At 42.2% G+C, this 14,853-nt stretch overlaps 1 protein-coding gene across 1 annotated transcript in view; it reads right to left on the reverse strand.

Annotated features, from left to right (window-relative positions):
- Nucleotides 1-14,853, reverse strand: part of ADCY10 (adenylate cyclase 10, soluble) — a 95,533-nt gene that overhangs the window by 9,448 nt on the left and 71,232 nt on the right. Inside the window, exons 23-29 of the mRNA XM_018046606.1 lie at nt 13,384-13,491; nt 12,694-12,875; nt 5,480-5,636; nt 2,144-2,348; nt 1,969-2,065; nt 1,305-1,420; nt 361-478 (exon numbers count right to left, since the gene is read on the reverse strand). Of these exons, the coding sequence (XP_017902095.1) occupies nt 361-478; nt 1,305-1,420; nt 1,969-2,065; nt 2,144-2,348; nt 5,480-5,636; nt 12,694-12,875; nt 13,384-13,491 (983 nt within the window). The remainder of the gene's footprint in view (nt 1-360; nt 479-1,304; nt 1,421-1,968; nt 2,066-2,143; nt 2,349-5,479; nt 5,637-12,693; nt 12,876-13,383; nt 13,492-14,853) is intronic.

The raw sequence follows: 14,853 nt of genomic DNA on the forward strand, positions 1-14,853 counted from the left end.
TCTTGGGGGTGGGGAGGGGGCGAGTGTGCTATATATTAGTCTCCCTCAAATCCCAACACTTCTCAGAAGCAAGTACTCTTTTCTTATCCATCTCTGTACTAACACAACATGCTTTGTATGAGATAAATGCTTGTTGCACTGAATACAATCTAAGTAGCATCACTGTTCTGGCCTTGGTTGAGGGGGATGAACTAGGTAATCCCCAAGGTGCCTTTCTGAGTAAATCTGCTCTGTCACCTTCAATCTGTCTTAAAAATTACTGTCCCTTTCTTTCCTTCCTTTTTAGAAAATCTCATAGAACTCTTCCAGGATTCAACATTTTCAAATTTGGGAATTTAGTGTTATGCAACACAGTGTTACCAGATAGCGATGCATGAGTAAAGTCCCAGGAGCATTCCACTTTGGAATTTGAGGATTCTGTTGTCTTCATTTTGGTGTATGAATTGCAAACATTCTTCAAAGGGTCTATAAACAAAGCCTTAAATAAAAGAGAAACAGGAGAGCTTGGCTGGTAGATTGAGAGTGGAGGGATATCATCATCTTTCTGGCCTAGTAACTCCCAGAATAGTTCCCACTCTGAGGAGAGGTCTCAATCTCTGTTACTTTATCAGTCCAAAGGGCCCCGTAGGTTGCAACAACCAGGTGGCTGCACCGCCCTGTGTTTGCTGAGTTTCTGCTTTTGTGGAAGTTTATGCATGTAACTTACAAATACATAGTGTCAACCAGGCAGAAGTGGGGGTTAAACCAACCTCCCTGCTTGCATCTAAGGAATCAGCCTCAGACTTGAAAATACGGGTGGGAAAAAGAGTGCCCAGGTTGGCAGCTCTGGTTTAATATGCACACTGAGGCCTGCCTGCCTGGTATAACCTGAAGACTATCAGGAAAGAACTAGTTTTCCAAATCACCAACAGCTACCAGTCAATGAAACCCTTAGTATTAGCATCCCTGTCCTTCACTGTAAAGCATGAAATCTCCAAGTATATCCTGCTAAAAATTAAATGCCCTAGTGGAAGGTACATAGCAAGACATCATCAGTCACAATCACTATCACAGTGTGACAAATGATCTGATACATTAACTGGCAGCTTACATTCTAAACTTTCTTTCTTCTCGGTTCTTTATAATTCTTGCACTTTTTAGATGGCTCCTTATCTCATAACGCCAGGCTCTCTCCTTCCCTTTCCTGTATGTCTTTCTAGCCAGAAACCCACAGGTCTCAGTACCCCTGCCCTGACCACTGCCACATCACACCAACACAAGTGCCGTGGACCCCCAGTTCTCATAAATTCCAAGGTCATGCTCACCAGCATAAAGCATGACATCCAAGCAAATAAAATAGAAAAACGCCCTGCTGAAGATATGCTCTTCTGCTACAGAAAGATCCCACAGCCACCCCAGAACCTGGATCAGCTGCTTGTATCTATGAAAAAAAAAAGGTGGTAGGATTAAGAAATGGTAGGGGGAGAGAAGGATGTTCAGTTCAGTCTCAGTCCTGCCCAGTAATGCAGAACCAAATACAATCCTGAAACAGACTTCAAACCTACTCTTAAATCTCAAATTGACTCTGTTCAATTGTTCTTTCATAGACGTCTCTATGAAGGTGGCCAGAATCAGACCAACTTGTCCTGGGCCTCTGGTCTTGGTTGCTATTCTCTGGGCATTTGCCTCTCCTATGAGCGCATTCCCTTTCTGCCCCCTGGCAGTGGTGGAGGCCTGATCCCCACACACAGGGGTTGACTGTCTGGCCCTCTTCCAGTTGCTGGCCAGAGCAACCAGGGTAGATATGGTGCCTGGGAACGAGTTCTGTGAGAGAGCAGTGACATCCAAAGGGTGGTGATCATTGGTTACACCAGCTTTTGGTAAACCCTACTCCCTTCCCCATCCTATGGCCAGGGTTAAGTAAATCCAGAACATTCCATAAGTATATCTTTCTTCCTCTCATTTTGGAAAGTTCCTCGAGATAAATACCTGTTTTTCAAGAAGAGGGATTTACAAAGCCAGCAGAGGACCAGATAGTGTTTATTGGGATTCCGGAGCAATGACCACATCTTGTGGGCTCGAGAACCTGGGAACAAAACAATTCCAGTATAGTTCTGCTTATTACTTGTATTTGCATGCCCTTTCTTGACCAGCCAGCCCTTACCTAAGTCAATGGCCAAGTCCAAGTGACCCATTAGGAGCTTGATATAACCAAGCCTATCGGCCACATAGGTCATGATTTCAACGCTCTCGCGTTTCAGGGGCAGGTTGAAGATCTGCTTCATGGCCATGACCTCGTATTTGAACCACACGTCCTCGTAGCCAGCTAGATGTTGATACAGCGAATAGTCCAGGTAGGCCTTAATGATCTGAAATGGCAGCAGTGGAGGAAAGGAAGAGAGATGGGGCAAGACTTAGATGGAACCCAAAGCAGAAAGACCAGGATATCACCCAATATCTGCCAGTAAACATGGATTCACTGAGCTTTGGAATGGAGCTGGACATTTGACCAAACCATGGGCTTAGATACAGAAACTAAGCTGAGTTCCTGCAGTTTAATGCATGAGTTCATGCATTAAACAAGAACTATATAAGACAAGCTCAGTGGCCCCTTTTGCCCATAGAGAGTCCTTGACAAAATCTAAGAACCTGAATTTTTGTGAAAAATAAAAGCAATAGCTTATATATGTGGATATATGACTGCATACCAGAAGGCCTGGAAGGATTTATTCCAAACTGTAAAAAGCAGTTTACCTATTTGTTGCAGTTGGAGGAAAAATTTGAGGAACTTTTAATTTTATGCATTTCTGTGATGTTTAATTTAGTGTTATAACAAGCATGTATTACTTTCCTTATTTAACAATAAAGAAAGGTTGATTTGTTTTTTTTTTGCTTTAAAAAAAAAGTAAGGATTAGGTCTAAACTTAATTGGGAGATTTATGAAAAGTTTGTTACTGTTTAAACAGCTCTTTAAAAATGATAAAGTTGCTCCAAGATAGAAATGTTTCGAGAAGGCCAAAAAGGGTCCCTGCTACAGACACAGTTTACTACTAAAAAGAAAAACACCAAAACTCCCACAAAGCTCAGACTACATATAAACTATTTTGAAAAATACAAACAGAAGAAAGACAGAACCTCGCATGGTAGAATGGTCTGGAGGCATTTAGGGAATTCCTTTACTCCTTGTTTAGAACGTGTTTCAAGATAATGTGGCCAGTAGGGAGGAAACAGGGGGTGAGAGAAAGAGAATTGTTGGGCAAATGAAAAATCACATCTATAATAAAGCCTAGTTCTTCTCCAATTTGGACCAAGAGAATTGAGGCCAACTGCTTCACTTTGTGGGGAAAATATAAAGCTACAAGTTATATTGATATAGTGATTTGCTAGTAGTCACACCACAGATAGATGTAGAGTCCTAGAAACTTCTCTCTCGGTCTTTTTAAAAATAATTATTTTATTCTTTATTACTATTTTCTGCCTTTATTACCTTTGGTTGCACTGGGGCTTCATTGCCGTGCGTGCACTTTCTCTAGTTGTGAGCAGGGGCTACTCCATGTTGCGGTGGACTGGCTTCTGTTGCCGGCGCTTCTCGTGTGGAGTCCAAGCTCTAGGAACACAGGCTCCAGGAGCTGTGGCCCACGGGCTTTTAGTGGCTCTGCACCATGTGGACTCTTCCCAGACCAGGGATTGAACCTGTGTCCCCGGCACTGGGAGGCAGATTCTTAGCCGCTGGACCACTGGGGAAGGCCTGGAAACTACTCTCCTGGTGCCCATTTTGTTTCTCACTGTTATCCTACACAGAGCAGCTCATCTGCTTGAACACCCAGGGGAGATTTTCCCTCCTCTTCTGGCCTCAGTCACAGCCATCTTGTTAACAAGCATCTTTTGATTCACTTTCCCATTTCGACTTTTCCCTTTTATGTCTTCCCTGCCCCTTACTCCACCACATTTTTAGGAGCTAGCCCCAAGGATGAAGGAGAAGTAAAGCATTTCATTGAAAAAAATATTTGTTGAGTACCTACTACATGGCAGACACCATTCTAGGAACTCAGGGTGTGAAGAGATCAAAGCTAATTGCATAACATCAAGAGATTTGGGCCAGGAAAAACAGTGAAAGAATTTGAAATGGGCCAAAATTAAACAAAACAAAATCAAAATGTGTCCTGTCCAGCTAACTTGCCAAGGTAATCTCTGCTTTTCACTGTCACTGGGCTACTTCACAATTCTGGATACTATAGAAAACTGGTAATAATGTAAATGCTTCTTTTTCATAGAAATATAAATGTTTGGTGATTTTAATATAAGTGATTTTATTCTTGCTCTGTGACTTGACTAGTTTTGCATACATTCATAAATTAAATTCTCCTGGCAACCAGTTGTAACATCTTACTAGTTCTCTCACTAATTTTAATGAGCTCAGTAAAATCTTTGATGTGTGCTCTTTTACATTTTTTCATTTTGGCCATTTTGTGCAGCTTATGGGATTTTAGTTCCTTGACCAAGGATTGAGCTGAGGCTGTGAGAGGTGCGAGCACAGAGTCCTAACATTTGGACGAGCAGGGAATGATTTTATCTTTTATAAAAAGAATTATCCTTTTACATTTTCTTTTTCACCTTCATCCTCTTATGTGTACAATGTGGAGTTTTCCAGGAGAGAATCAGGTGACATTACAAGGAAGTGAGGATAGAAGCAGGTTGAGATTTTCGCCTGTCTTCTGTGAAATCAGACATTAAGGTATTTGCAAAATGTAATACATGCCATTCTCACTAAATTTTTTGTTTGGGGAAATAGCATTTTTTTCCAATGAAAATGTTAATGATATTCATATGTCATTGGTTTATTTTCTTTATTTTTTTTTTTAAAGTAGGATCCCAGTTCCTTGACCAGAGATGGTACCTGTGCCTCCTGCAGTGGAAGCATAGAGTCTTAACCACTGGACTGCCAGGGAAGTCCCCCCGAAATATTTTTAAAGTACCTCAGTTTTTGTTTCATATATGGCAATATCAGTAGATACAACCTATATAAATGTATGAACCCATATAAAAGTATACAAGCCCATAGAAATATACAAAGCCACATAAAAAGCTATTGCATGCATGCTCAGTCACTTCCGACTCTTTGTGACCCTGTGGACTGCAGCCGCCAGGCTCCTCTCTCCATGGGATTCTCCAGGCAAGAATACTGGAGTGCGTCGCCATGCCCTTCTCCAGGGGGTGTTTCCGACCCAGGGATTAAACCTATGTCTCCTGTATCTCCTGCATTGCAGGCATATTCTTTAACCACTGAGCGACCTGGGAGGCCCATAAAAAGCTATTGGAGGTTCTCAATTATTGAAAGTATAAGGAGATTCTGGGATCAAAATGTTTGACAACTGTGGGCCTCAGCAGAACAATTCAGCCTGGAAGGCTTTTATGATTTTGAATATTGATTGGATTTCATCAGGCTTTTCTCTCCAAATGAGATTCAGATATATAAAAAGCAACTGTAAAAATACCCTACCTGGAAATCATCTTGAGTTTCCAGTGCAGTATTCACTTGCATCAGAGCTGCCAGGTGACAATAATACTTGTAGTGGAAAAAAAAATTTAAGCTATAGATTTGCCAGAGCAAGGAGAAACAAGTGGTTTGCTGGTAAAGCTGTGCCAGCCTCTTCTTCCTATTAAAGGATACACATGAGACAAAAGAAAAGGGTATCATCACCAACATACTTGAGGGAAGCACAGGTGCAGAGTCCTCAGTACCGGCTTGGGGGTCTGAATAGACGAGTTTGAGGCCTGTTTCCCTTACATGTAAATTAAGTTTACATGTTGCGTCCGACTCTTTGCAACCCCATGGACTGTACTGTCCATGGAATTCTCCAGGTCCAACACTGCAGTGAGTAGCCTTTCCCTTCTCCAGGGGATCTTCCCAACCCAGGGATGGAACCCATGTCTCCCGCATTGCAGGCATATTCTTTACAAGCTGAGCCCCCAGGGAAGCCCGTGAATACTGGAGTGGGTAGCCTATCCCTTCTCTAGCAGATCTTCCCAACCCAGGAATCGGACCGGGGTCTCGTGCATTGCCGGCAGATTCTTCACCAACTGAGCTATCAGGGAAGCCCTACATGTAAATTAACATGCACATTAATTTTTTTTCAGTTTTAGCAAGCAATATTTTTTATTGATATACAGTTGATTTACAAATGTTGTGTTAATATCTGCTGTATAGCACTGATTCAATTACACACACACACACATATATACATTATTTTTAAAAATATTCTTTTCCATTGTGATACATCACAGAATATTGAATATAGTTCCTTGTGCTATACAATAGGACCTTGTTGTACATGCATATTAGTTTTTATGAAGCCCATTTTCTCCACTGCACAATGGAAACCATAATGCTTTGTGATGATTAATTAAGATAATTTATTTTTATCTAAAAGCACAGATGTAAATCATTTTATTTACATCTATAAATTTATTTACAATTTATTTATATATAAGACCTGTCCCTGTCAGGTCACTACCATTTAAGTGAAATTATTTAAAAAGCACATTTATATAATGTTATCTTATTTGAGTCTGAGGACAACCCTATAGGAAAGGAAGGAATAATTAACCCCGTTTTACATAAGCAGAGAGTGAGACTCAGGTTAAGTAATTAAGTAAAAGTAACAGAGCTAGAATGTAACAGTGCCAGGACTCCAGCCCTGGCCACCTCCAGCCTAGCCAGTCCAGTGTGTCATTTCCTATACACATTGCTGTCAGGACCTAGGTCTTAGCTCAACAAATGAAATGAGTACTTTAAACAAATCCATTCTGCTGTGGTCTGAATTCATCCCCCCAAGTTTGAATTCTAACTCCTAAAAGTGACTGACTCTGGCTCAGATCATGAGCTCCTTATTGCCAAATTCAGACTTAAATTGAAGAAAGTAGGGAAAACCACTAGACCATTCAGGTATGACCTAAATCAAATCCCTTATGATTATACAGTGGAAGTGATAAATAGATTTAAGGGACTACATCTGATAGATAGAGTGCCTGATGAATATGGACTGAGATTCGTGACATTGTACAGGAGACAGGGATCAAGACCACCCCCATGGAAAAGAAATGCAAAAAAGCAAAATGGCTGTCTGGGGAAGCCTTACAAATAGCTGTGAAAAGAAGAGAAGCAAAAAGCAAAGAAGAAAAGGAAAGATATAAGCATCTGAAATGCAGAGTTCCAAAGAATAACAAGAAGAGATAAGAAAGCCTTCCTCAGCGATCAATGCAAAGAAATAGAGGAAAACAACAGAATGGGTAAAACTAGAGATCTCTTTGAGAACATTAGAGATGCCAAGGGAACATTTCATGCAAAGATGGGCTTGATAAAGGACAGAAATGGTATGGACCTAACAGAAGCAGAAGATATTCAGAACAGGTGGCAAGAATACACAGAAGAACTGTACAAAACAGAGCTTCACAACTAAGATAATCATGATGGTGTGGTCACTCACCTAGAGCCAGATACCTGGAGTGTGAAGTCAAGTGGGCCTTAGAAAGCATCACTACAAATAAAGCTAGTGGAGGTGATAGAATTCCAGTTGATGGAATTCCATCCTGAAAGATGATGCTGTGAAAGTGCTGCACTCAATATGCCAGCAAATTGGGAAAACTCAGCAGTGGCCACAGGACTGGAAAAGTCCATTTTCATTCTAATCCGAAAGAAAGGTAATGCCAAAGAATGCTCAAACTACTGCACAATTGCATTCATCTCACATGCTAGTAAAGTAATGCTCAAAATTCTCCAAGCCAGGCTTCAGCAACTCGTGAACCGTGAACTCCCTGATGTTCAAGCTGGTTTTAGAAAAAGCAGAGGAACCAGAGATCAAATTGCCAACATCGCTGGATCATGGAAAAAGCCAGAGAGTTCTAGAGAAACATCTATTTCTGCTTTATTGACTATGCCAAAGCATTTGACTGTGTGGATCACAATAAACTGTGGAAAATTCTGAGAGAGATGGGAATACCAGACCACCTAACCTGCCTCTTGAGAAACCTGTATGCAGGTCAGGAAGCAACAGTTAGAACTGGACATGGAACAACAGACTGGTTCCAAATAGGAAAAGGAGTACATCAAGGCTGTATATTGTCACCCTGATTATTTAACTTCTATGCAGAGTACATCATGGGAAATGCCAGACTGGATGAAGCACAAGCTGGAATCAAGATTGCCAGGAGAAATATCAATAACCTCAGATATGCAGATGACACCTCCCTTATAGGAGAAAGTGAAGAAGAACTAAAGAACCTCTTGATTAAAGTGAAAGAGGAGAGTCAAAAAGTTGGCTTAAAGCTCAACATTCAGAAAACGAAGATCATGGCATCTGGTCCCATCACTTCACGGGAAATAGATGGGGAAATAGTGGAAACAGTGTCAGACTTTATTTTTTGGGGCTCCAAAATCACTGCAGATGGTGACTGCAGCCATGAAATTGAAAGACGCTTACTCCTTGGAAGAAAAGTTATGATCAACCTAGATAGCATATTCAAAAGCAGAGACCTTACTTTGCCGACTAAGGTCCATCTAGTCAAGGCTATGGTTTTTCCAGCGGTCATGTTTGGATGTGAGGGTTGGACTGTGAGGAAAGCTGAGCACGGAAGAATTGATGCTTTTGGACTGTGGTGTTGGAGAAGACTCTTGAGAGTCCCTTGGACTGCAAGGAGATCCAACCAGTACATTCTGAAGGAGATCAGCCCCGGTATTTCTTTGGAGGGAATGATGCTGAAGGTGAAACTCCAGTACTTTGGCCACCTCATGCGAAGGTGACTCATTGGAAAAGACTCTGATGCTGGGAGGGATTGGGGGCAGGAGAAGAAGGGGACGACAGAGGATGACATGGCTGGATGGCAACACCAACTCGATGGACATGAGTTTGGGTGAACTCCGGGAGCTGGTGATGGACAGGGAGGCAAGGTGTGCTGCAATTCCTGGGGTTGCAAAGAGTCGGACACAACTGAGCGACTGACTGAACTGACCGAATTGAAAAGTGACAGGATTAGTAGTGGGGCCTTTAGGACACGATTAGGTTATGATTAGTGGAACCTTCTTGAATGAGATTAGAGCTCTTATAAAACTTCTGGCCCCTTTCCCCCAAGTGTGGATATGACAAAAAGTCTTAAGAGGGCCCTGGCCTCACTATACTGACACTAGGACCTCAGGCTTCCAGCCTCTAGAACCGTGAGCAATAATCTGCTGTTAATAAGCTACCCAGCCTGTGGCATTTTGTCATAGCAATCCAAACAGACTAAACCACATTCTGACTATGGGATGGAATGTCGCAGGAGATGGTGAACTTCCTGTGCTGGAATTATTCAAGAAAAGGATGATTGACCACCTACCGAGAATGTTTGGGGACAGTCTCAGCCTCCACAAATCATTTAATTGATAATGTAGCCCCCAATCTTTTCTGTTTGTGTTAAAAATGGGACCCTAAACTGCCTACAGTATTAGTAATTTAACAAAGCCAAGAAAACAAAATATAATTATAAATAGCTATTGAGAAAGATACTTTAAATAAAATTGAGAAGGAAGAAAGATATCCTAGAGAGTTTTTTTTTTTTTTAAGAATATTTATTTATTTGGCTGTACAGGGTCTCAGTTTAGTTGCAGCATATGGGATCTAGTTCCCTGACAAGGGATCAAACTCAGGCTCCCGCTGCATTGGGATACAGGGTCTTAGATACTGGATCAGCAGGGAAGTCCCTATCTTAGAAATTCGTAATGAAGAACTCCAGGTACTCTCAGTTCAGACACTGATAACATACATTCTGTTGTGGAAATTATTTTTTAAAGGTTCTAAGGAAACATCAGCTCAGTTCAGTTCAGTCACTCAGTCGTGTCCGACTCTTTGCGACCCCAGGAATCGCAGCACGCCAGGCCTCCCTGTCCATCACCAACTCCCAGAGTTCACTCAGACTCACATCCATCGAGTCCGTGATGCCATCCAGCCATCTCATCCTCGGTCGTCCCCTTCTCCTGCTGCCCCCAAACTCTCCCAGCATCAGAGTCTTTTCCAATGAGTCAACTCGTCGCATGAGGTGGCCAAAGTACTGGAGCTTCAGCATTAGTATCATTCCTTCCAAAGAAATCCCAGGCTGATCTCCTTCAGAATGGACTGGTTGGATCTCCTTGCAGTCCAAGGGACTCTCAAGAGTCTTCTCCAACACCACAGTTCAAAAGCATCAATTCTTCGGCACTCAGCCTTCTTCACAGTCCAACTCTCACATCCATACATGACCGCTGGAAAAACCATAGCCTTGACTAGACGGACCTTAGTCGGCAAAGTAATGTCTCTGCTTTTCAATATGCTATCTAGATTGCTCATAACTTTTCTTCCAAGGACTAAGCATCTTTTAATTTAATGGCTGCAGTCACCATCTGCAGTGATTTTGGAGCCCCAAAAATAAAGTCTGACACTGTTTCCACTGTTTCCCCATCGATTTCCCATGAAGTGATGGGACTGGATGCCATGATCTTCGTTTTCTGAATGTTGAGCTTTAAGCCAACCATTTCACTCTCCCCTTTCACGTTCATCAAGAGGCTTTTTAGCTCCTCTTCACTTTCTGCCATAAGGGTGGTGTCATCTACATATCTGAGGTTATTGATGTTTCTCCTGGCAATCTTGATTCCAGCTTGTGTTTCTTCCAGTCCAGCGTTTCTCATGATGTACTCTGCATAGAAGTTAAATCAGCAGGGTGACAATATACAGCCTTGACGTACTCCTTTTCCTATTTGGAACCAGTCTGTTGTTCCATGTCCAGTTCTAACTGTTGCTTCCTGACCTGCACACAGATTTCTCAAGAGACAGGTTAGGTGGTCTGATATTCCCATCTCTTTCAGAATTTTCCACAGTTTATTGTGATCCACACAGTCAAAGGCTTTGGCATAGTCAATAAAGCAGAAATAGATGTTTTTCTGGAACTCTCTTGCTTTTTCCATTGTCCAGCAGATGTTGGCAATTTGATCTCTGTTTCCTCTGCCTTTTCTAAAACCAGCTTGAACATCAGGGAGTTCATGGTTCACGTATTGCTGAAGCCTGGCTTGGAGAATTTTGAGCATTACTTTACTAGCATGTGAGATGAGTGCAATTGTGCGGTAGTTTGAGCATTATTTTGCATTGCCTTTCTTTGGAATTGGAATGAAAACTGACCTTTTCCAGTCCTGTAAAATCCCTTATAACAGGGAGTTCATGAAGCTATGGAAACTCTGACATCAAAGGTATTTTTTTGTGTCCTTATTTTTGAGATGAGAACCTTTTGACTGGAGAGTGTTTTAAGCTCTGTACTTTCTTCCTGATCATCAATTTTTCACCTTCTCCTCTTGTGCAGGTACTTCTTATTCCTTTACAAAATGGGGCTGTATATTAGGCTTTTTGGATTTAGGGAATGAAAATATAGGATGCTGAGTTAAATCTGAATTTCAAAATAATTCTTTTAAAGTGCATATGCCTTAAATATCTTGTGTGATACAATGTATACTAAACAAAAAAAATCATTCATTATTGACCTGAACTTCAAATTTAACTAGGCATCCTTTATTTCATCTGACAACTCTCTGTGACCCAAACTTCAGTGCTCTCTTATCTCTCAGAGAGATCTCTGCTGAGCCTCTCCCTGCCTGTCTCCTGGCATCCTCTGAGGCAGCAGGCTTTAGATTCTCAGGAGCCTGACCCCATCCTGCAAAGGGGCTCAGCTCCACCTCATTTCCAACCCTGTCCCCCTCCACCCTACCCCAGTCAAGAGGGGACTTTCAGGAAACTGGGGAAGGCAGTTTTTGGTGAGGTTGCAAAAGGATTGCAGCCATTTGCTCATAGAGATAGATATTTGTATCTCTGGCAGAACCTGTAGGAATATTGCTACTGGCCTCTCCCACGGTGGAACAGATCATCTGTCAGTTCTCCAGATCCCCAACTAGGTGACACCTCTTTTGGTATGAATTCCTAGGTAGGTAGAATATATTACAAAAAGTTTGATGTGGAAAATTTTAAACATACACAATAAAACAAAAAAATATGAGGTACATGTACCCAGCATTCAGCTTCAACAACTATCAACATTATCATTGCATCTGTTCTTTCACTCACTGTATCCCTCCCCTACACCACCACATTAGTCTTTGTAGTTCTTTTATAGATAAAATTTACATGTTGAAATGTACAGGTCTTAATGGTATAATCTTGATCGATAGATACCCTCTGTAACCCACAGATTTTTCTATCTATGGAGATACAAAAATGGGTGGGCCATTTTGTCTTTTAGCAGATGTCTGCAGGACCTGCCATCTTTCTCTGGGGTGGGGACAATACCCAGGGTTTTAGCACTGAATTGGAAGATGACTTTTGACTGAGGCTGTAGGAGCAGGGGGTGCAGATTCCCACTGAAACATGGATGGCCAAGGGGTTAGTGGGTGAGATGAGTAGCGGAGGCACTGGAGCCCATCTTGCAAAGGGCTCCTTTAAGTCTTTGTCACCTGAACTCCTTTTGGCAAAAGCTGCCTATTAAGTTGTTCTGAGGCAACCCAGCCCTGGCCTGGGAGCCCCACCACCTTTCCCTCACTAGTGAGCCACTTGGACTCCTTGCACCTGTTAGAGGCCCACTCTTTGGGGACTCTTGGACTATGTGTAGGTCTCTCTCCTTCTGGGGAGTGAGATGACCCCTAGCTCTCTGCAGTTCTTTCCTTACCCTGGAGGGGAGCTCTCTTGGGCCTGTTGATTCTGATTCACATAATGAAAGTGTCTGTTTTTTTCAACCCGAGTCTGGAGAAACAAGGAGATTAAGTTGTAAGGAAAGATTCTATTGAGGAACTTCAGAGCCTTCCTCAGCATTTTTTTGGCAAGCACCATCTGGCCCATGTTGAAACAGACCTAGAAGAAGAAGAAAGGGGAAGAAAGGAAAGAAAAAGGCGATGATTCCAAGCTTGGTTTATATGTTCCAAAAATAAGTAATTTAGGAATCTTTTTTTTTTTTTTTTTAAGTAATGTAAAGCCTAGGAACAAAATCCCCCTGAGCTTGGCATAATCTGAAATGTTTCTTGGATATATCTGTGGAAGGATGGTTGAATGACTAGGATTGTGCATCCTCATCCTTCATAATCTACCTCTGAGAAAATGTTTACTTATTCCTGTCCCTTTTTTGGAGGTCGTTACAAAAAATATTTCATAAAGCTGTCACTGAGAGGCTAAGGAAGCTCTTGCTGCAGAAATTGATGATGAGCAGGTTTGAGTCCCAGGGCTTGGGATCCTGGAGTCTTGGAAAAGATCTGTGGCAGAGGATGGGAGGAGGATGCAGAAAGTATAGGGATGACTTCTATTACTTCTATATAAAGTCCCAGTGATAAATAACAGATTAATCATGTTTCTAATGATTTCTTACCTGACCTTTGAGGGTAAAAAAGGTAGCCCATTCAAAAGTCTTACTCCAAGATTTGTCCTTCTTGAGAATTTTCAGCAACCTCTCTCCCTCATTCAAATATAGGTAAGCCTGCAACCAGCACAAGGAGCAGAAAGTGTTGCGTCAACAGGGATCAGGACCACAGGGGCCATTGCCCCAGACTCTACTGAAGGAAGAGAGTCAGGACCCCTCCAGCTCCTGATTCCATCTCTACCTTTAGCCCCTGATCAGAAAGGAGGGGTGGAGAAAGTTCCTACTGAAGATACATATCACCTTCACATTCATCTTGGTCACTGAATCTCTCATGAATCTAGAAATCACCTCCTTTCCTCATGTTGTCATGTAAGACATCTTACCTGAAGTTTTCCCCAGGGCAGTTTCCCTCTTTGAGTACTTCCATCCCCAGCTTCCCTATTTCCAGCTATGTACTCATGGCTTCTGAGACCATCGCCACATCCATGAAGGCCAGTCTCTACTTACGAATGTATCATGAACTGTTTCCATTTTTTTTCTGGTCAGGGCCATCTTTGGGAGGTAGAAGAGAAAGTTAAGGCCCTGAACAATCTTTGTCACTTCATCTTTAATGGAACATCATTAAGAGAGTCTTGGCACATGTGAACACAAAGGCAAGCTCAGACTTGAAGAGTGAAATAAGGTGAGACAATGTCCCCAAGTCTCAACCAGTCTAAGTGGTGTGTGCAGAAGGCTGAAAGAGGGGGACAAGGTTTCTTTGCTGGGAGAGTGGGATGCAAATGGCACATTGCAGGACCCTGCCCTAGGCTCTGCTTCCAATCATTGTTTTCCTGAACATTCATCACTCCCTGTGGAGAGATGCGGGTGAGCACAGGCTCAGCAAGTTGGCCCCCGAGGCTACCTAAACCTTCTCTTTCTGGGATTCCCTGGCCACATCACCCTCTTCTTCACATATGTGTATAAAATACATACAGGAGGCTTTCCTTCAAAATACTTGAGAGAACCAGAGCTCACTGACATTTTTAATAGTTTAATTTAAAAATCTTATATAAATCTGAGATGTAGGGATTAATTAAGCCACAACTATAAAATCTGGATTGGTCCACCAGTGCAGGCGTGAAGGGTGGCAACCATGGCTGCTCAGGTGTGGGAAGCTCTTCCTGAAGCTGGCTGGAAGTCTGATGAAGCAAGGCCCAGAAAGACATTTCCTCAAATGAGTTCATGGAAGCTTAGTCCAGCCAGCTACTCTATGAAAAGTGATCTAAGGCCAAATAAGTTTAAGAGAAACAGTACGTCCCAGTCCTAGCCCAACCCTCGGGAGATTTCTGTGTATCTTAGCATATAAAGGCTCTGAGTATCTATAGTACAGAAACCTGTTTATCCTTATTCAGTTCCGGGCTTCCCAACTTAACAATGAATTCTTTCATTTAATTATATGTATCAAATCCCCACATTTCTAAGGGCGTATTGCCCTGAAAC

This window comes from Capra hircus, chromosome 3 (assembly GCF_001704415.2).
Source record: "Capra hircus breed San Clemente chromosome 3, ASM170441v1, whole genome shotgun sequence".
In the NCBI taxonomy this organism is placed as follows: domain Eukaryota; kingdom Metazoa; phylum Chordata; class Mammalia; order Artiodactyla; family Bovidae; genus Capra; species Capra hircus.